Raw genomic sequence first — 23465 nt, 5'->3', positions numbered from 1 at the left:
AAAGCACCTATATGCCAATTTAATGGATGTAGTATGCTTATTGAACCATTCTACACCACAAATAACTCACACAGCATGACTGTCTAACCTCAACATTCTTACCCATGGTAAGCTATTATAGTAATTTATATGTATTATCCATTGGCCAGAAGATTTCAGGTCTAAACTATAAATAGTGCTAGAAAGTGGTGTGTAGGGCATTAATTCCAGAAATCAAAATACAGTGACATCTTAAGTACCAACAGTATATCTGCATGTATCTGCAACAGTATATCTGATACTAAATGATGTCTGTGCCATTGCTATTTCTGCTGCTGTACTGGACTCAAAATCATGTCATACCATAATCTGTATAATTTGCCACGGACAATAGAAAATATGATATGTAGATTAATGAAACCATGATATGCTTTATTTTGCTTTTTTTTTTTTTAACAATAAGTTTTCTTTCTTTTTCTCACAAAGGACACCTCCGGAAACTAAATGGCATTTGTTGTCTTCCAGGACAGATGAGGCATACCAGAGGAATGGGATTATATGTCAGCACACAAATGCTTGAGCAATAAATCTACAAGTAGATTACAGAATGGGTGACCAATATATTATCCACAGATCCAATCCCTGTGTAAGGCAATATTCTGGCATTCTTAGGATACACAGTTGTCAACAATATTATGTTTCTATAGCATTTAGCAATACACACACATATATATAAGACACTAATAAAAGAATATAATATTCATCCATCATTATTTATTTTGTAAGCCATTATAAGGTACAATAGAAAAATAAACCAAAATATCTTATGATGTTATATTTGCACTGAAATATATTATGCATTTAAATTTAATATGTCATATTTATGCATTGACACATTGCTATTGGGTAATGGAGATTTTCTTTTTCACAAACATTTTTCATATGAAATTATGAATGGTCATTATTTCTTTAGCACTGTGAAAACTCATCCTACCCAATGTTGTCATGTGTCTGATAAGACAAATAGTAGTCACTGTAAATCCCATACATTTACTTTGTTCCTTCTGCATACAGTTGCTTGGCCAGGTTTTTGTACCAGTGCTCTCCAATTCCTCACAGTATTTCTTCAGCCTCCTGACTGTTAATATGTCCCTTAGTGACTACTGGGTTGTCATCACCTTCATTAACATTTGAACTATCGCTACTGCAATCAAAGTCCTCTTCATTATAGTCTACATTGTCTTGTCCATGATTGTAGCCAGCTTGATTTTCACTTGCTCCATAGTCATTATTACCAGGAAGACCTTCATTAAAGGTGTCTCGCCACTTATCAAACTCTCCTTTGTTTCCTTTATTTTCAGATTCGTCACAGTTGCCATTGTTATACCCATGGCCATGCTCATTATCAGAATGTTCATAATCAGAATTCCTTCTATGCTCCATTAAGTGTTCTCTAATGACTGCTTCATTTCTTGAATCCGTAGCGCGGTCAGACTGAAACGCACTGAAACCTGTCGCCTCTGACAACCCTTTTTTTAGTTCCTTGCTCACTTCTTTTTCATCAGCCACAGATACCATCTGATTTTCATTGTTGAAGTCTCCTCTGATGAACTCATCATCTTGATTTGACACAGAATTTTTCACGGAGACAGTGTTGTGTTCCTCAGTAACCACATCAGTGTTTAAGTTTTGTTGAAGTATAGACTCGCTTGCTTCATCCACTAGCAAACTATGAATTAGTACACTCTCTGTAGAATTGTTTTGAGCATCTATAATGATAAAATAAAAAAACAGCTGTAATCAAATAAATTGGACAAAAGACAAGTTCCTTTTCTAGCAAAAACAAATATTGTTATACAACATCCTACTTTTTTGTTGTTTAGTCCTTAAAAATCCCCCTAGTTCCTAGCCCTAACCCCAATGCTTACTATCGGGATTCCGGCGGTCAGGATGATGACTAGTGTCAGGCTTCCAGTGCCAGCATTCCGCCGCCAGGATATAAACTACATCCCTTAAAAATGTCTGTCAGAGATAGAAATAGTATTGTGCTTCCTTAGATAACTTATTTGTAACAGGTTCCTTCAACATTATAAAGCATGCAGTTTACATATAACTACCAATACACAGAGCTCAGTGCATGAGGACAAATTGTAAATGTAAAATGTAAATATAAAGCAAACCAGGAGATAACAACTGCAACATTTAGGGGGGAATTTAATGAAATGCAGATTTTACATTGATTTTGCCATAAATCCTTGTCAATTTTGCCATCCAAATAGAAGGACTTATTATTCAGGGATTGTGATTTCTGGTGAGTCCTGCTTTAAATTCATTATTCTGCCGGTGTTGCAACTTGCCCCAAAAAATCAACATAAAACGGTGATTTATGCAAATCTCAGCACATTAAATGCACACCTTAATCATAAATGCATACAGTATGGACAAACTGTATGAGTAAAATTAGTATATTAATCCTCAGTAAAAATTAATTCACATTTACTTTTTAAGATTATGCAAAAAAAAAAAAAAAAAAAGAGAGAAATAATAAGAAAGAAATAATAAGCCACTAGATTTATTATAGCTTAACAGCCTGTGCAATTTTTTATACAGGAAAGACTAAATTATAGATTGAGATGTCTGTGATCTCATACAGATGCACTAGAGTTTTGGAAGAAGAAGAACTACAGTACCCAGGTGCTGTTTATTTTTTATGTTTTCCTAGCTTGCCAAGCAGTATTTTGTTTCTTTTTGCAAATTTAATTTATTAATTTATTTATATTTAGCCAAGGAAGGGATTCCAGACACATGTAACCTCCTCTCCTTACTGGCCATCAAATCAGCGATGCTTATACCAAACATATCTTTCATATAGCAAGGCCTTATATGCCCACTGACTTTTCATTTGCATTTGAAAATGCAACAGAAAATAAGGTTTAAAGGAAAGCACATTCATATGTGATTATTAACTACTGGTTTTACTTATGTTCATGTGGTTGGAGGAACAACACTGCATTGACTTAAATGTATCTATACTGCATTACACACACTGAATGGTGGAAAGAAATGTCTGAAAATTGAGCTGTAATGTGAATGCACCACATCCACACCCAAGTAAATACGCAAGTGAGTATGTTGCAATTGGAAACAATGGGCTCCATTGTTTAATACAGTGAGCAAAAGGAAGTCCTGGGTCTGTATACAGCCAGAGGAGTAGCGTGGAACCAAGGCGCCTGGAAAAAGTTCATGGTCAGCCTACTGGGGAATACTGAAGTGAAGAGAAAAACAGCAAACAGTGGCAGTATCAAGCTGGGCATTGAGGTCCCACTGGGGGAATGGAAGGCTTTGGTGTTGCACTATCTGACATTAAGGGGTAGCTGCTTTGTCACTGCTTTATTTATGTATAGCACCTAGGATCTGACTTTTATCTCCTTTAAATCAATGTTATCAGTCAATAGAGGAGATTGTATTCTATATCCTGATCATTTAAATTCTCAGAGTACATGTGCTACAGTGAAATTCCACAGGGTGCACAGCTTATTACTGCAATTACGGCCACAAGCAGCTTCCACTGGAGTGGGAACACCTATGGGGAGCTCCCTTCTCAGCTATGCTCCTACTTCGCAAGTATACATTACACCTATATTATGTGAGTACTACTAACCATGTCATGTTCTGTCTACCACCATTATTATTATTCCAGGTCTCCTAATATTTTTTAAAAATCTGTAACTTATATAGGATATAGAGCAAACAAACCAAGAAAAAACGAACAGGTAGCAGTCATACTATGTAGCGCCCCATGAATTCCGGAACTCTGGATGGCGCCCTCTGTCCATTTTGGCGCCCGGAGCTCATGGTCCACTGGAACCACCCTCGCTACTCCCATGTATACAGCCCTCGAACCCTTCACTAGCAGCCTCCAGCTTCTTTCTACATTGTTGTCATACTGTAATTGTTTATTATAACCTCTAATGCTAGTATAAAAGGCCAACTGATATGTTATTACATTTAGGCGTCTCTATCATTGATTACATTTATTAATTTAACTTGCTACTGAGATTAAGAGTAATGCATGGCCCCTTCGAAGGTTAGAGAGCCACCCAGTTCAGCCCCAGAACTGTGTCAGATTGACTATCACTGCTTTAGCATGTGTTGTACTCAGATTAAAAAGACTGGTAAATGGACTTCCGGTGGGCGGACCAAACGACCTGGCCGCACTTTTAATGGGCTCCCAAGCCGGCTCCATATAGCCGAGACATAGCGCCGCCGGAGAGACTCACTGCCTCACCTAAAGCCACCCTGAGGTCTCTAGGATAACGCGGGTAAGAGCGGCGCATGCCCCGGCCCCCCGCACTGCCCCACAACACCGGAGTACAGCCGCATTGGAAAAGCGGCACTGCCCGCGGCCGCCATCTTGGATCGCGGCCGGGCATAATTTCTCCCCTCCCCACCTCCAGCAACAGCCACCGGGGCTACCACTAGACCCGAGGAGCAAGCGGGACACCTGGACACCGTTTCAGGGACGTTCCTCAGCTATAAGCTCCCCGCTGGCCACACATCACCTGCAGCCGCCATTTTGAGACCTGAACAAGTTGCTGCAGCCAGCGCTTACCTCCTTTCACAATCCTCTCTATTTGCTGCTCATACCAGGGAGCAGGGTGGTGTTGCTGGGTCCTCATACTGTGATCTTGTCTTGTCTGGTCCAAAGATAGTGCTCATAAGCCATACTATAGGTTCTAATTTACAGACCCAGTGTCATATATATCCTGAACACCTGGGGCTCCCCCTAGTGGCTCCTGATTAAATCGCACGTCACATCCCTATACCATGGAGAAGTTTGTGGCCAGACCACAGCGTGCACCTAAAGGTCAAACTACTAAAGGGAAAGACAAAAATGTAGCTCCATCATCATCTCCTGACTCTCCTACTTCACCTCCAGCTGACAATATCCTGGACGGAGCCTCTAACTCGACTCAATTTAGTACCGCCTCAATAGCTAAAGCCCAAGAAATATCCGAGCTTCTTTCTCCCTTGCTTGACGAAAAACTGTCCGGCCTCAAAGAAGCTATAGAATCTGCAGTTTCGCAACTTAAGGAACATGGTCGACGCTTTACGGAAGCAGAACAACGTATCTCCAATGTTGAAGATGAGCTAACAGAGGCACAAAGCGTAATACGTACACAGGAATCAGCGATCTCTGCTATGCAGGAAAAATTGGAAGACTTAGAGAAAAGGAATCGCCGCAACAATTTAAGGTTAATAGGCCTACCGGAATCTGTTAAGCAAAGAGATCTCATGGATTTCGTCTCTAAATGGTTACCCTCTGAGCTCAATTGCTCGGCTTCTTCCAGTACCCTCATCATAGAACGAGTTCAACGCATAGGCCCTGACCGTGCTTCTGACCAGAGAAGACCTAGGCCTGTCATAATGAAAATGTTGAACTACCTAGACAAAACTCGCATACTGGACGCCTACCGCAAATCAGAAGGCCTCACCTACCAGGGGCACAAATTGTTGTTGTTTCAGGACTTCTCGTATCAAGTAGCAATGAAAAGAAGGGAATACTCTACTATATGTAAAGCATTATTTGATCTGGGACTGAGATTTGCATTAATGTACCCTGCGAAGCTGAAAGTCCTACATAACGGCAAACAACACTTTTTCGATTCTCCATCGTCTGCAAAGACTTTTCTGGACTCTCTAACTGACCAAATTACTCCTCAAAATGATATCGTGACTTAAGAAGATATATTTAGTTGTACAAATCCGTCTCCTATCGCAAACATGGAGAGTTTGTTATTGGAAATATATATCTTATGCTTGTTTTCAAGATTTCTGGTTATTTCAACAACTGCTAAACGTCAACGGCAGAATTGTCAAGATAATCTCTGGTTTGTTGTTTTTTCCCCTTCCTTTTGCACATTTACCATTCCTCCTCTTTCATATCCCCTTTTTTATTTTCTTTTATTTCTTTTTTTCAATTATCGATACTTTTATACCTCACTGGGTTTAAATAGGCCCCTAGAGCCTTATTTTTTGGTTCTTAAAATGTTCAAAAATTGTAAGACTGCATTATGTTTGTTATATTCCATATATTATGGCAGGTCATGTTTTTGTTTTTGTGTTATGTGTATTTCTGTAAAGGCACTTTCAAGGTTTTACTGCAGGCGCTCTCTGCATGCTGGGACTGAGAGCGTGATGGTCTCTTTACGATGGTTCACTTTTTTGATCTACAGGACAGGTATAGGATAACACAATGTCTCACTCTATTACTGATCTCACTAAAACACAAAAAAACATAAGATTTTTAACTTGGAACGTAGAGGGTTTAAACACCCCGATTAAACGGCGTAAAATACTACAACAACTTAAAAAATTTAAACCTGACATAGCAGTGCTACAGGAGACCCATTGGAGACAGGGTGACCCCAATACTCTTAGAGACTCATGGATAAAAGATTATACAGCTGCATCTTTCACATCTAAAAAAAGAGGGGTGCTGGTGATTTTCCATAAATCTTTAAAATACACAGTTGTAGACTCTATCCTGGACACAGAGGGCAGATTTCTCTTTCTTAAACTGAATTTAGAAGGTGAATTAATCACGCTTGTCACTTTGTACGCTCCCACAGGTCACAACAATGCATTCTTCTCCGATCTCTACGCCCGACTCCAGAATTGGGCAGAAGGCGCCCTCGTCATAGGAGGAGACTTCAACACTACTCTTTCTCCTAGTCTGGACAGAACGGGAGCATCCGGTGAGTGGCGGGGCAGCACATCTCCAACGCTACAACTTCTAATTGAATCCCTCGCCCTAGTAGACCCATGGAGACACCTCCACCCCTTAGCACGTGATTACACGTTTTACTCCCACCCCCATCACTCCTCAGCTAGATTGGACTTCTGGCTGGTCTCAAGCTCATTAATTAATAGGATTCAAACATCTCATATAGAAAACATAGTCATCTCCGATCATGCGCCTACATGGTTCACGTTACAACTATCTACCCCCAAAACATCTTCCTTCAATTGGAGATTCCCCTCATACTTATTCACTTCTCCAGACTTCAAAAAATACTTAGAACAACAATTTCTTAATTATAATAATGATAATGCTTCTCATATTGGCGACATATCATTGTTTTGGGCCGCATCTAAACCAGTAGTGAGAGGGCATATTATGGGATATGTTTCCCATAAACGCCGTAAACTTAACACACGTTTCACGGAATTGAGTAAAGCCCTATCACAATCGTATGCCATTATGCTGCAAAATAACAACACAGAGACACGGCGGAATTATTTGAATAACAAAAATTTATATGACACATTGTGCACTGAAAGAGCCCAATATTATCTAGATTTCCAGAAACATCGCTATTTCCGTTGGGGAAATAAAGCGGGCAAACTGCTAGCTAATATAGTGAGAAGTCAGAAAACATCTTCTACCATTCTTTCTCTTAAAGGTCCCCTAGGATCATTACATACCAACGAGGACATTGCGGCCTCTTTCTTACAATATTACACAGACTTATACTCCGCACAGGATGATAACCCTGTTCTGGGGATGAACTTTTTGAAAGAGGCTAATCTACCTTCCCTCTCTGAAGAGGCCCGCGACTCCCTAACAACTCCTGTTTCGGAGTTGGAGGTTGCTCTAACTATCAAATCCCTGGCCAACGGAAAAACACCCGGCCCAGATGGCCTTAGTGCCGAGTACTACAAAATATTAAATCCACTTGTAACCCCTCATTTAGTTTCCTTATTTAATTCAATATTGAAGGGAGCCTCAACACCACCAGACTTTAACCAGGCCCGAATTATCCTTCTCTTGAAACCTGAGAAAGACCCTACGCTGACCCAATCATACAGGCCAATATCTCTGCTCAACCAGGATTTTAAAATCCTCACTGGTATTATCGCTCAACGTTTACAATTAGTATTGCAACATCTCATACACACCGCACAAACTGGGTTTATGAAAGGACGACACTCAGTGATCAACGTCCGACATTTGATTGCAGGATTAACTAAATCTCACCAAATGAGAAATAACCAAACGCTCCTTGTCAGCTGCGACGCTGACAAGGCCTTTGATAGGGTGTCGTGGAACCATCTACTGCGCATCTTCCAGCTACAAAATTTTGGTCCCGAATTTATTACATTATTCAAAACAATATACCACACCCCTATAGCATTCCTAACAGTTAACGGCCTGAATACTCCATCCCTTAGACTACATAGGGGCACCCGACAGGGTTGTCCCCTATCCCCTTTATTATTTAACCTGGCTATAGATCCTCTTATCCGCACCTTTTTGCTATGTCAACAATGGCGGGGAATAAATATCGGAAATAACACTTTGAAAGTCTCCGCGTATGCGGATGACTTATTACTGTATTTTGAGAACCCACATTCTGCCATACCTAAACTCCTTCATATCCTGAAAGACTTCCATATTATCTCTGGTTTTTTGATAAATTATAACAAAACAGAGGCCTTGGCCCTACACTCGGACGTCACAAAAAACTGGAAAAATTCTTTCCCATTTAAATGGGCCAAAACAACTCTAAAATACCTAGGCCTTAATATCCCGGCACATCCCTCCGCCCTATACTCAGTCAATTTCCCTGCTTTAATACAACGTACACTTTTAGATTTTAAAAAATGGAAACATCTCCCTCTCTCATATCTCGGTAGATGTCAATTAATTAAAATGATATCTTTTCCTAGGATTTTATATTTTTTTCAGATGCTCCCCTTGCTTCCTTTAGAATCTGATTTAAAATTGATTAACAAAGCGATCAGCAAGTTCATTTGGGCGAACAAAAAACCCAGGATTTCATTATTCAAACTCAGCCAACCACCTGCTTTAGGCGGAATTAATCTCCCTTGCTTAAAATCTTATGCTATTGCGTCAAATTACCGATACGCAATTGACTGGATTAGAGGAACAAATGGATTTGCTGACACGCTAATAGAGCAATCTTTTAGTGTTGAAATGTCATTAGCTAGTTTGCTACACACACGACCCTTGTCTTTTCCACCTCACGTAGCAAAAAATCTACTACTCCATACTACATGCTTGGCTTGGCGACGAGCCAGAACTCAAATGAGAGTTCCTCCCAATGTCTCCTTGTTCCTTCCTATCGGCCATAACCCAGGGTTTGATGCTGGTTTTCTAACACAGACTTTCAAGACCTGGAATACACAGGGATTGCGTTACATATATCAATTATTGGATCTCTCCACAATGACTATTTACTCTCATAACCAAATACAGGAAAAATTTCCCTGTATCCAAATCCCTTTATTTATATATTTCCAAATACGTAGTTATGTCAATACTTTACTCCCTAAAATTCCCATTATACCTGGGAAAAATGGTTTGGATGATGTGCTGTCTCGCTGCCTCTCTATGTCATTTTCCACTTCTATACTATATACCTATATACGCCGGGAAATAAATTTGGAAGTGGAGACGGTGGGACTTGCCAAGTGGCATTCCACATTCCCTAACATACCCCTATCCACCATTTTAAAATCTTTTGTTAGACTTAATAAGCAATTAATTTCGGCTTCATACGCGGAAATGCAGTATAAATTATTGCATCGCGCCTATTTCACCCCCAAATTAAGACTCATCACAGGTACTTCCACAGACTCAAATTGTTTTAAATGTGGTCAACCTGATGCGGATCTAATGCATTGTATGTGGCACTGTGCGGAGGTACAGAGGTTCTGGTCCTTGGTACACACCTATATATCCACCAAGTTGGGAATTGCTTTTGAACTAACACCCGAGTGGGCTATGTGGGATATTGTACCATCATCTGGGTCATCCTGTGCCCCTGGAGGTGCCCGTCTATTACTAGCAAAGATTGCAGCAGCTGCGAAAAAAACAATATTATCTCAATGGATATCCACTGACACTTTAACGCTCAGTCTTTTACAACCTAGAATTACATACCTATTTAATATGGATTGGCTAGAACTATCCCTTAATAAAGACAAGGAAGCAGAGAAGTTCTTTAATATTTGGCTTCCATATGTTCACACATTAACACCTCAGGTTAAAGACACGCTTCGAGCTGCAGTTCAACTTACAGCCTGGTATAATGAAGAAACCTTGTCTTCAGGTGAACCACCATTTTAATTCCTGTATTGTTACGTTCCTCATGGATACATTGTATTGCACATTACTGTTGTAGTCCTGTTGATGTCTTGTCATTTTCTGATCAACATGTTATATTGTTTATTGCGGTTTTACAATAAAATATGTTTTAAAAAAAAAAGACTGGTAAATGTGTGATTTAAACGATAGTGTGTATAATACCTAAAATGTATGAAGCCATGAAATAAGCTTTTTTTCTATGAGTTATTTATATTTTATTTTTACAAATCTATTAAGTCCAAATAATATTTTGTTCTGTCTTCTGTAATGTAAATTATTGTTAATAGTGATGATCAGTATAAAAAAGGAAAGTATAAAGCTTTACTATGTTTTATGTGTATCACAAACCGCCCTGGTATCACCACTTGTGTTTACCATGGTGATTGTCTGCACTGTGGAGCTTGAAACAGATAGAGATCAAATGTAAAGACAGTAAATGGAATAAAAATATAAACATAGGCGGACGAGGGAAGCCGCAGGCACACTCTGAGCTGGAAATGCTTCAGCACTTTTGTCATCTATTTGATTTGGCTCATATAGTAACAGATGAGTAGTGGAAACTAGATTTATCTGAAGATAATCAAATAAGGATACAAAGGTTATACCATCTTTGTTCATTTATATAGAGGGTCATGTCATGGAAGACTACAATAGAAAAAGAGTCATGCCAGATGATGCATAAAGCTGCCTAATAAGAGGATATATCATGTGTCTTAGAACAACACACATTCATAATGTTCTATGCATAACGTGCTAGTGGCTCTTTGTCACAGCATTACTTTATTGTTTTTTATTAAATTTTTTTACAGCTCATGTACGATATACACTTTGTACACAGATTACCACAAAATGTCCTGCCATTTAAATAGTATTGGAAATGTTACAGGGAGAAAGTTCTAATTCACGAAAAATAAACACCAGAACAAAATAAAATGGGTCATACAAATACCTTGTGCTACAGAGAATTGTTAAAATATTAACTTTATCATTAGCGAATAGAAGATCAGACCAGACCCTTTAAAATCAGGAATAATTAAATATCCCAGCTTTAATACCCAAAATACAGCTGCACTGGCAGATCCTAACAGACCAAGATTATACCGCCACATAGTTGAAAGCTAAAACTAGACAGATCTGGAAGGTTGTGCAAATGATGAAACAGAAGCCGAAATAGATCAAGAGATTTAGCACATCAGTATTAATTACATAATCGCACTTAGATGATTATACACAAGTTTTGAAGTCTAAAAAAAAGGTCTCACTTTGACAGCCTCTGCTGAATGTGTGGGGAATCCAGGATAAGCTGCATTATTTTGGCCATTGGGGTACATCCTTGTTTATTTTTCTCCATGTGTAAATGCAATTCTATTTTTATTGATGTGAAATAAACCATTTGATCTATTAAGGTTTCTGTTTTATCATTTACAGTGCCTTACAGATATAACTACATTTTTGTATGGTACAGCCACTAACAGATAATCAAGTTTGATACACAGCATCACACCTTCTGACTTGAAGTATATGTGAAAATGATCCTGAATGGTACATTTTGTTACGTACAGTATATGCCAGTATTATTTTGAAGTGCTAAATAAAATATACCCTTTGACCTGTGGGATATTTCTCCCATGTATTCTTCAACATGCGAGCTTTCTAGAAATGTATATTTAGGGAGCACCACCTTGCCTCCAGATCAGTACTTCATCATTTGAGTGGCTAACCTTTGACAGTCGGCTCTGTGTGCTGTATACACACTGTACAATAATCGGACCAACCAGCCAGAAATTGCCTCATTAGCCTAATAAGTGTAGATAACTTTACACTCCTGTACTGAAATGTAGAGCCAGAGTTGCTAAAATAAACAGATAAAATTGTTTTTTTTTTTTGCAGTGATCATAAAATTGTCACCCAATAGTATTTTCTGAACTTTCTCCTTCCATTTCTTTGTCTGCAAACCTGAAATGTAATAACGGCTACCTTTTAAAAGGACAAGTCTTGTGTTACTTTGAAAGAAAAAGTCAACCTTTGCCTCAAGGTATATGTAAGTGTACAATGAACCAATTAAGCTTGTAATGAGGTCTAGATTTAATAGCTGAGATCAGATTTAATATAAACTTATTAAAATATTCCCTTGTATATTCCTTTTTTTTGCATTTATAAAATAAAAAATAAAATAATTGTCAATGCAATTAGACATACAGTATCTACTTAGCAGCACACACAGCTTGTTTCCATCATCAGGTAAATAGTATAAGCACATTTTTCTGAGAAGTCTTTATTTTTTATGTTTCTCTGCAAAAATGTTGAGCTCTTAACAGGAATGGAAGTTCTCGGTCTAATTACCAAATTTTACAAGTAATCCATTTCACAAATATTAACATGATATGAATGACAATTGAAATACCAGGAATGTTTAGCATTGATTAAAACAAATAACATACATTTAAATTGTGTTTCACAAATAATTAGCTTAAAAATATAATTTTAAAAGGTGGTTCACTAGGGTTTTGAGTCAACACTACCTAATTAATCCCGGAGATGCAGTCACCATATCAACATTCAAAATGTCAGCAATCATAATGTCCACACCACAATATCAACAGTTATGAGATAGACATTGTAGAAATGTCAACATGTAGACATGTCGACGTGTGAAATGTGGGCATTCTGCAGGGACTGGAGGGTTACCTTTAGGCACTAGGGAGAGAGTTAGGTTTAAGATTAGGGTTAAGTATTAGTGCTACACACCACTGCTGGACCAGGTGACTGCCGTGCCCAGAAGACACTGCTGCATTGCTGGAGCCACAGGAGCCTCCACCAGGTAAGAGATTACCGCACCATCAGGACAAACAGTTTTGTCGACATTCTAATCGTGTTGACATTTCATTGTTGACATGAATCTTGCCAAAACAAACCCAACCCTTAATCCTGCCCTCACCACACTAACAACACCTGTAGCAAATACTTGGCTGCTACAGCATGGCACCAGAGAACTTAGGGCCCGATTCAGACCCGCTCGCTAGATGCATTCGCACGCTGCAAAAGTATGCAAATCCGCAAACGCACGTCAAGGCATCAGCAGGCCCACTATGTCTTGGCGTGAGATCGCGGTGTGTATGCAGATGCCCACTTAAGCACGTCATCTCCAGGATGTGTATGCAACAATCTGTAACATCGAGTACCATCGGAAGCAAACGCAGTACTTGTGGTTGACCATACCCTACCGCAAGCACGGCGAGTGCTTCAGTGCGTAAATCAACCATGTGACGTGTACTATGATGCTGCGTCTTAATTATGCACGCCTCTGAAACGGCGTTAAGATGCTCAGGCACGCCTGCTTTCGGACCACCACTCCCCCCGTTTCCGTTGACCAACCCCTGTCACCACCCACAAACGGTTCGTCCTGTCACTCATTCTAGCTAGGTGGCTATGCGCAACGAGTGGACGCTTCCCGATCGCATGGACTTGTTCGCACACGCGCACTGCGATGCATACACATGCGCAGATTGCAAACATCGGCAGGCCGCGTGCAAACGCAGCCTAGCAAGCGGGTCTGAATCGGGCTCTCAGTCCAATAGCTATTCAATGGAGATATACAGTAACTTTTCCTATTTGTACAGATGGTTTTATCCATCTGTTGCATTTCATATGCTCAGAGGTATGCAAAGGTAAGCGTCTAGTCAAAACTTTGTTTACTTGCTCATAATGTAGGTGGTTCATTCCATATTAGACTCAATAAGTACTAGTTGTTTGGCCCCTAGTCAGGTCATATTTATTAAGGGTCTTATTTTGGTGCTTTGCAAAACGCCACACATAGCTAGCAGTTGTTACCTCCAAACTATACAATTTTATATCATGCCTTTTGGAGTATGAAAACTAAAACTGCTGCTGAGGCCAGATTCCAAATATAAACTTGTGTGCAAAGGCTTAGAACTGACATTTCTTTCCAAGTAACCACCTATATAACAAAAATTCATTTTAAGCAGTAAAGCTTTTATACCAATAGTGTCAAGATGTAATAAGCAACTTGTATTGCTGTCAAAAGTGTCAGCTAAAGCTTGCTGTTCTGCAAATGACCTTGCTATTCATGTAAAGTCCTAGCAATAAGAAACAAAACAACTTCACTGGGCAAAGTTCATAGTGAAGGAATAATAAGGTTGGAAACCTGAGCTGTTATTTCTCTCCTGTACTTCAAATGTTTCCTGTTCTAAGGGGACAGTGTATCAACTTACGTTGTTTGCTTCAAGGATAAAAAAGCAATGTAAAATAGCCTTCAACTATTATGATGTTGTGTTAACTGTAACACAAAGCACATTGTAACAGTTAATCTAATGTTACGGAAATACTGTATTGAAAGATCAAAAACACAGCTACAGTAGGTGATATACAATAATACAGTATATAACAGGGAATGTTTTCTGTAGATTGTAAGCTCTCACAAGAGGGCCCTCTTCCCTCATGTACTCTTCCTCTCCTTAAGTTTGCTATTATCTCCCCCCATAATTGCAGTATCCCTAAACCTGTCTGCTGCAGCTATCAACTAGGGTACAGGTTTCAGCTAGTGAAAACTATTTAATAATTATTTTGCTTATGTAAAGTATATTTTATTGCTTGACATTTTATATTAGATAGATAGAGTATATATATTAATATAAAGTAGTATAATAAACAACCAGTGGCGGACCTAGAGAGTGGTGGGCACAGGTGCAAGAATATGCTTTGCCCCCCCCAATCCTGGCACTCCGCACCCCAACATCTGAGCCTACACATGTCCTTCTCTCCCCACTAGCACTGTTCCCCCGTTGCCTGCATGATCCCTGCAGTGACAAGGCAGGCTGACATATGGTGGCACATATGGTGGCACTGCGCAGGCAAGGGATGCACACAGCACAGGATGCTCCACCTCTCTACCCCCTGGCCACACACACTAACCTTTGTATGCACCCAGCGCCGCACTGCAACTCCCGCGCTCCAGCCACAACAACAGCATGCATGCCCTGAGCACACACCTCGCTCAGTATGCGGGTAATAAGCAACTTGTATAAGCTTATTCTCTCCTCCAGGAGAGTGGCTGCTTATGTCACATGACCCACCACCCAGCCCCGCACCCTCCCGCGTAGGTCTCAGTGCAGCTAGCACTGCTCGGATCGAATTACCAAAGTGATGATCCGAGTCCAGCTGCCGATCGCTTCATCGCTCTATAGATGAGAGGGGAGGAGAGCAGCCCCTCCTCCCTCTCCAGCAGGGACTCGAGCCTCCGGCTGGGTCCGGGTCCCGTTCTTCCGGCAACAGCATCGGCTCTGATTTTGTGGGGCCCGGCGGACAATGGTGGCGGGTACAGTGGCTATGACCCCCTGCACCACATGGTGCAAAGCAACGGCTGAACCGCCACTAGTTCTGCCACTGTAAACAACCCTAGAAAGTTAAGACACATCCTGTTTTCTAAAAGACAAATTTGGAAAATTATTGTCAGACTAAGGTGCCCACAGGTGCTTTGCACACAGACATGTTTGCCCATGGTAGAAAATATAGAATTATGGTAGAATTATGGTATAACATACCTTTTGATAATTATTTTTCTTCGAGGTCCATAAGGTCCACAGGAACTATCTTGGGATATATAGTTGGATAGCATCCAATGCACCAAACAGCAAAGCTTTGGAGCTCCCAGCATGCACTGGTCCCCCTCCCTATATACCCTGCCCCCAGCCACAGGCATTCAGTTCATGACCAAGCTTTGCGGCAAGAGGCAAAGAGTGGAGAAGGAAGAAAAATTTCACCAGAAAATACTCAACAAGTGAAGAGGGAATCTGTGATATAAAGTTTAAGAACAAGTCCATCTGAGGCCAGGTGCGTCAGGGTGGGTGTACTGTGGACCCTATGTACCTAGAAGAAAAAGAATTATCAAAAGATATGTTATACCATAAGTCTATATTTCTTCTTCGGGTTCCATAGGGTCCATAGGAACTACCTTGGGATGTCCTAAAGCAGTACCCCTGAGGGTGGGGACGTTCCTAAGCAGATAGGAGAATCCGCCGCCCAAAGGAAGCATCCTGGGAGGCATACGTATCAAAAGCATAAAGCTTTATGAACGTGCTCACGGAAGACCAGTTGGCTGCCTTGCAGAGCTGTTCAGCAGAGGCCCCCTGTCTTACCACCCACGATGGTTCGACAGACCGAGTGGAATTGGCTGTCACCTTGTTAGGAACCAGGAGATCAGCCTGAGTATAAACCTGAGAGATGGTCATACAAAGCCAGCGAGACAAGTTTTGTTTGTTTGCCGGCCAACCTCTTTGTGAAAATCATATAACACAAAGAGTGCATCTGACTTCCTGATGGGTTCGGTCCGATCCACCTATATCCGGAGGGCTTGAACAACATCAAGGGAAGCCTCACCTTAAGATAGATTCTAATAAAACTGGGGTTTTGTCCTGCGCTTTCCCTCAGTTTGTGTCTGGGGAAGAATTAATTTATAATACTGCCGGCAAATTGTGTCTCTTTCCAAAGACACAGGAAATGTAGTAGAAAGGACTGAAAGTTCTGCTGGTGCAAATATAAAAGTAATTTACCTCCTAATGGTGTTGATTAAAAAGTGTCAGATAGAATAGTACAAATTGACAAGAGAGAAAGATATGGGGTATATATAGAATATGTAGTTTATTCAGATAAAATATATCATGTATGATAAATTTATGATGATAAAATGCCAAAATGCTTTCCAACCACATCTGGCCAGTAATGTTTAAAAAAGGGCTAAACACCTTAAAATTTTCATGTTTGCATGACATGTGAAGATGGAGATAATGATATATAAAAATAAAATTAGAATAACAATAAAATTAAAATAAAGGCAAATACGTGGTTGTTTGAGAGAAATAGGAGTGGGGGGGAGTGGTTTCTCCCTTGTGGTCCGGGATAGTAGGCTAATGAATACAGTCTTAGAAGTGCAAAAAGTCTTTTGTCACTGAAAAGGTTTACTACTGTACCGCTGGACTTGGCCTGCAGTATGAGCCTGCGTTGTATCAATAAGATATACTTACGCTCTGGCTCTTACCTGAGTCCTATGATGGCGGCCGCCTGTACTTCCTGGTGACTCCGATGTGTAAGTGGATGGGCTTCAGTGCGAATGGAAGCTGTGGATAACATAGTCCGGTCTGTCCATGTCCTCCGAATCGCGGCTTGTGCAGGTTTCTCTTCGGCGTCCCCGTAACTCGGCTGAGCTCAAAAGCCGGACGGGTCTCCTGGGGAGCTTGTGTGTGACACTCTTGGAGTGTAGGACCAACACGTTTTGATCTCCACAAAGGGGGGTGATCTTTGTCAGGGCAGTTTAATTGGCTGTCTGCAGATTTGTCTTTTATAAGGATCCTTGTGTCCTTATTGGTCAGACATTATGTCAATCACCGGTTGGTGTTTGTATCCGTTTTAAAAGTAAACATAATGTCCATTGTGCTTGTATTGCAACAATAGATGTGATTTAATATTATGTACATTGTATTTAGTAGAATAATGTTTAACTAAGTGTGTTGAAAAAACAAAAAAGTATGTATTAATAATGCATAGACTAAAACCAAATGGAATTGTAGTAATGTATTGTATAAATAGAGGTCCGGTATAGCTCATGTGGTTGTAGGAAAGGGAAATTGTTGTGGTATATAAGAAATATTTGGTCAGGGGAAATGATGTATTTTAGTGAGTTCCGATGTTCAGTGATAATTCCTGATTATTATTGGATTTCTGATAATGAGGGAGAGTTGGTGTTGGTGATAAGAATGGTTAAAAGGAAGATAGTATAAAGTAGAATAATTAAATAAGGGTTAGATTGTTGTTTCTGGCTATATTTTTGACTATCAATATTCTTTGTTCTGTTTCCATTATTATGGTGTGATTGACCTAGGTTGTGATCTTGCTCAGGATAGAATTTCTCTTTCGATATGATCCATATGATTTCTCAGCCTTCTTCCTATTTTCTTTGAGTATTGTGGCTTCTCAGTTGTGTTGTTCCTTTACTCCCAATAAATAGGTCTTACTTACTCTTACGTGCGTATTAGGGATGAGCGGGTCCAGCTTTATGGAGCCCCCTCGATCTTAGCGGGGAAACGAGTCCAGCTCGGGTTTTCCCGCCTGACTCTGATCTGAAATCGAGGCAAAACGTCATCATCCCGCTGTCGGATCTCGCAGGTTTTTGATTCTTTAAAAGGACCCCGCGTCTGCACCTTTTTTCACTACGGCCGTGGACAGTGAAGAGGGAGGGTGGGAGTTAGGGCTGGCTGGGCTGTGTACTGCTGTGCTGCTGTTGTCCATAGGGGCTGTGTCCACTCCAAAGTCCATAGGGGCTGGCTGGGCTGTGATGTGCTGTGCTGCTGTTGTCCATAGGGGCTGTGTCCACTCCAAAGTCTATAGGGGCTGGCTGGGCTGTGTTTTGCAGTGTCCCATAAAGGCTGTAGTCCTAAAGGGGTGTTGTAGTGTTGTCCAGGAGGTGATCTATCCATCAGGGGTGCTCTCCTTAAGTGCAAAAAAACAATAATTTCTTTCTGTGTTTGTGAATTGTGGCCCTGATTCAGAACCGGACGATCTGACAGAGCGCTCGCTCTGAATCAGGGTGTCTTTTTTTTTTAATGGAGCGGCCTCCTGGCCACACACATTGCTGTGGGTTGCCACCCACAGCTAATGCGAGCGGCCAGGATGATGGTCGTGATGGTCAAGACCATCGCGACCATCAGGCTTGTGACGAGACCCTTGTGGTAGGGTCTCGTGGCCGCAAGCCCCAGAGAGCTTTCGGCTCAAACAGAGCCGAAAGCTCTCCCACTGACATCACTTGTCCACCAAAGTGGGCGTGCTGTCACTCAACATCGACAGCACGCCCCCTTTGGTGCGAGACCCGGAGCGACGGATTGCCCGTTGCTATCCGGGTCTCACGCATGCGCTCTGGGCCACCATCAACCCAGTTGCGAGCACTCATCGCTTGCGACCGACACTGAATCAGGCCCTGTGTGTGCAGTAGCCACACGTGCATCAACAAAGTAGCGCCAAGCGTGCGTCTGTGTCATAAGTAAAGGTCCGGCTGGCTCGTCTGTTAAAGGGTGCTGTAAACCCCAAAGTGCACTCCAAAAAAAATTTAAAAATTATTTTTTCTGTGTTTGTGAATTGTGGACCTCATTCAGAGCCGCTCACAATATTATCTATTTTAAATCTATTAGAGCCAGGAAGCTCACCACTGACATCTCAAATGGCAGGCGTTCTGTCCGATCACCATCGACAGCCGCCCCTTTTGTAGTGAGCCCCGGAGCGAGAGAATTTCTCTCTCGCTCTGGGGCTTGCGCATGCGCAGTGCGGCCGCTGCGCATGCACAGAGCCTCAACATCGACCCGTTTACGAGCGCATAGGTGCTTGTGAGCGGGTCTGAATGAGACCCAGTGTGCGCAGTAGCCGCACGTGCATCAACAAAGTAGCGCCAAGTGTGCGCCTGTGTCATAAGTAAAGGGCCAGCTGGCTCGTCTGTTGAAGGGTGGCGTAACCCCCAAAGTGCCAGAAAAAAAATTTAATAAATAATTTTTCTGTGTTTGTGTGCGCCTTAGCCACACGTGCATCAATATCACATAACTGGAGGACAAAAATTTGTCCGATAAAAATAAAATAGGGAAAGATCAAGAACCACTTCCTCCTAGTGCTGAAGCTGCTGCCACTAGTCATGACATAGACGATAAAATGCCATCAACGTTGTCTGCCAAGGCCGATGCCCAATGTCATAGTAGAGGGCATATAAAATCCCAAATGGCAAAGTTCAGGAAAAAAAAAAAAAAAAAAAATTTAAATCTTCTGAGGAGAAACGTAAACTTGCCAATATGGTGGTTGCAAATTTGGTGGTGCAGAATTTTCTGAAAAACGACAGGGGCATGTAGGAGATGCTTTGGGTGGCCTGAAAAATTTCTGGACACTTTTGCCATTCAGCGACTGCATGCCGAAGACTGGAGCGCCAGCAAACACTCTTGTACCTGCCCCGCCATCACCTGAAGCAATAGGTTGTGACGTGGTGGAACTCAACCCTCTATATGCTTCAGAGGATGGAGGAGCAGCAAAAGGCCATTCAAGCCTATACATCCACCTATAACATAGGCAAAGGAGGGGGTATGCACCTGACTCAAGCGCAGTGGAGAATGATTTCCATGTTGTGCAAGGTTCTCCAGCCCTTCGAACTTGCCACACGTGAAGTCAATTTAGACACTACCAGTTTGAATCAGCAGCTGGAGAAGGTGAAGGAGGAGCTAAGATTCCGCTCAGTATGTGGGACTTGTGGATGAAGCCCTTCATTCCCTTTGCCAGGATTTGGGGGTCGTCAATCTGTTGAAGTAAGATCACTACATTTTGGCCACCGTGCTCGATCCTAGGTTTACAGCCTGCGTGGTGTCTCTCTTTCCAGCCGACACAAGCCTGCAGAGGTGCAAAGACCTGCTGGTTAAAACACAGCTGAAGCGGAACGTGACACGTCAACAGCTCCTTCTTCATGTTCTCCCGCAACTGGGGCTGCCAGGAAACAACTTAGGTATCCTAAGAAAGCCGCTGTCAGTGATGCAGGGCAGACAGGACCAAGTTTTGACATCTGGTCTGGACTGAAGGACCTGCCAACAATTTCTGACATGTCTACTGTCACTGCATATGATACTGTCACTATTGACAGAGTGGTGGAGGATTACATCGGTGACAGCATCCAAGTAGGCATGTCAGACAGTCCATACCTGTACTGGCAGGAAAAAGAGGCAATTTGGAGGCCCCTGTACAAACTGGCTCTATGTTACCTAAGTTGCCCCCCCTCCAGTGTGTACTCCGAAAGAGTGTTTAGTGCAGCCGGGAAACTTGTCAGCGAAAGGCGTAGGAGGTTGCTTCCACAAAATGTGGAGAAGATGATGTTCATCAAAATTAATTATCAATTCTTCCAGGGAGGCCAGCCTAAAGAAAGTACAGAAAGACCTGTGGTGGTGTATTCCAGTGGGGACGAATTAATACTCTGTTAGGATGAGGATGTACACAACACTGAAGAGGGTGACGTATCGGTGGATGAGGACGACATCTTGTCTCCATAGAGCCAGTTTGTGCAGGGACAGATTAATTGCCAGCTTGTTTTGTGGGGGCTCAAACGAACCAATCATTTCAGCCACAGTCGTGTGGCAGACCCTGGCGCTGAAATGATTGGTTTGTTAAAGTGTGCATGTACTGTTTATACAACATAAGGGTGGGTGGGAAGGCCCAAGGACAATTCCACCTCTTTTTTTACTTTGCATTATGTACTGTTTGGGGCCTAGTTTTTCAAACTGCCAACCTGTGTCACTCCTAGATGGGCCACGTGTTTGTGACGCCCACTTGTGTCGCTTAGCATAGTCATCCAGCTACCTCGGTGCAAACTTTTGGCCTAAAAACAATATTGTGAGGTGTTAGGTGTTCAGAATAGACTGGAAATTAGTGGAAATTAATGTTATTGAGGTTAATAATAGCATAGGAACAAAAAGACCCAAAAATTCTGTGATTTTAGCTGTTTTTATGCTTTTTAAAAAAAAAATACAGATTCAAAACACAAAACCCAGAACCCAAAACACGGAAGGGTGGTTTTGGCCAAACCAATCCAGATCCAAAACACGAAGAAAGATCCAGATCCAAAACAAAAACACAAAACACGAAAAGTGGCCGGTGCACACCCTTAGTGCATATACAATACCCGTTAAATAATAGCTGTATAGTTGCCTCCTCTCCAGGGGACTTCGACTTTTTGGAATTTATAGCTATAAAAAAAGTCGAAGATTTTTATATATCATTATCTCCATCTTCACATGTCATGCAAACATGAAAATTTTAAGATGTTTAGCCCTTTTTTAAACATTACTGGCCAGATGTGGTTGGAAAGCATTTTGGCATTTTTATCATCATAAATTTATCATACAGGATACATTTTATCTGAATAAACTACATATTCTATATATACCTCACATCTTTCTCTCTTGTCACCTGAAGATAGGTCTGAAGACTTAAAGGCTGGGACTACAATTTCCTCATTAATATGAAAATGAGAAACAACCTTTGGAAGGTAGCCTGCCTTGGTACAGAGGACAGCTCTATTCGGATGGAACACCAAATATGGAGAGCGGCACAACAGAGCTGCCAAGTCAGAGACTCTGCGAGCTGAATAGATAGCTAGGAGAAACAGCGTCTTCGCCGTCAACCATCTCAATTCCACCTTATCCAGGGGTTCAAAGGGATACGTCTGCAGAGCCCTGAGAACCAAAGACATCCCACGGTGCCACTGGTGGAAGAAAAGAAGGTTGCAGCCGCAGTACCCCCGGCATGAATATTCTAACATCCAGCAGAGGAGCAATCTTGCGTGGGAACCAAACAGTCAAAGCCAAAACTTGGACTCTCAAGGTAGCCAGGCAAAGACCTATCTCTAATCCCGCATGGAAAAAAACAAGTATCCTGAATATCTTAGGGTCATATTTTTTGTTAGAATACCACAGAAAATATGGCCGCCAAATCCTGTGATAAAAGCAAGCCGAAGCTGGCTTTCTGGCTGTCAACATTGTCTGTATCACTGAAGGAAAAAACCCCTTGGCCTTTAAGATGGACGATTCAAGAGCCAAGCCATCAAAGCCAGTCGAGGTAAATCCTGGTATAGGCAGGGACCCTGTATTAACAGGTCCTGCCGCAGGGGCAGTGGAAATGGACTGTCTATTGATAGACGTTTCAGATCCAAGAACCAATGCCTCCTTGGCCAGGCAGGAGCTATAAGAACCATTCTGCCCCCTTCTTGTTTGAATTTTCTGATGACTCTTGGAAGGAGGGAGATTGGAGGGAACAAGTATGCCAACCTGAAGTTCCACCTCACCGCCAGAGCATCCACGAAGGCTGCTGAGGGGTCTCTTGTCCGGGACCCGTACCTAGGGACCTTGTGGTTGTGACGTAATGCCATGAGGTCTACGACTGTTATCCCCCACCTGTCCACCAGGATTTGAAATACCTCCGGATGAAGAGCCCATTCTCTGGCATGTATGTCTTGGCGACTTAGGAAGTCCGCTTCCCAGTTGAGTAACCCTGGGATGAATATTGCCGATATTGCTGGCAGATAGCATTCCGCCCATAGCAGTATCCTTGCCACTTCTTTCATAACTGCTGGACTTCGTGTGCCTCCGTGATGGTTTATATAGGCCACTGTTGTCGCATTGTCAGACTGAATCTGTACAGGCCTGTTTTTTAGAAGGTCCTGTGCCAATATGAGCACTTTGTACACTGCCTGAAGCTCCAATATGTTTATTGGCAGATTACTTTTTTG

At 41.7% G+C, this 23465-nt stretch overlaps 1 protein-coding gene across 1 annotated transcript in view; it reads right to left on the bottom strand.

The window, feature by feature from the left end:
- Positions 1 to 415: 415 nt before the first annotated feature.
- LOC148507539 (uncharacterized) overlaps positions 416 to 23465 on the bottom strand; it is a 662982-nt gene continuing 639932 nt past the window's right edge. Inside the window, exon 100 of the mRNA XM_088445856.1 lies at positions 416 to 1748. Within this exon, the coding sequence (XP_088301982.1) occupies positions 1093 to 1748 (656 nt within the window). The 3' untranslated portion in view covers positions 416 to 1092. The remainder of the gene's footprint in view (positions 1749 to 23465) is intronic.

This window comes from Taudactylus pleione, unplaced genomic scaffold (assembly GCF_031769625.1).
Source record: "Taudactylus pleione unplaced genomic scaffold, aTauple2 ptg000391l, whole genome shotgun sequence".
NCBI classification, from domain to species: Eukaryota; Metazoa; Chordata; class Amphibia; order Anura; family Myobatrachidae; genus Taudactylus; species Taudactylus pleione.
This window is presented reverse-complemented; position numbering and strand designations above follow the sequence as displayed.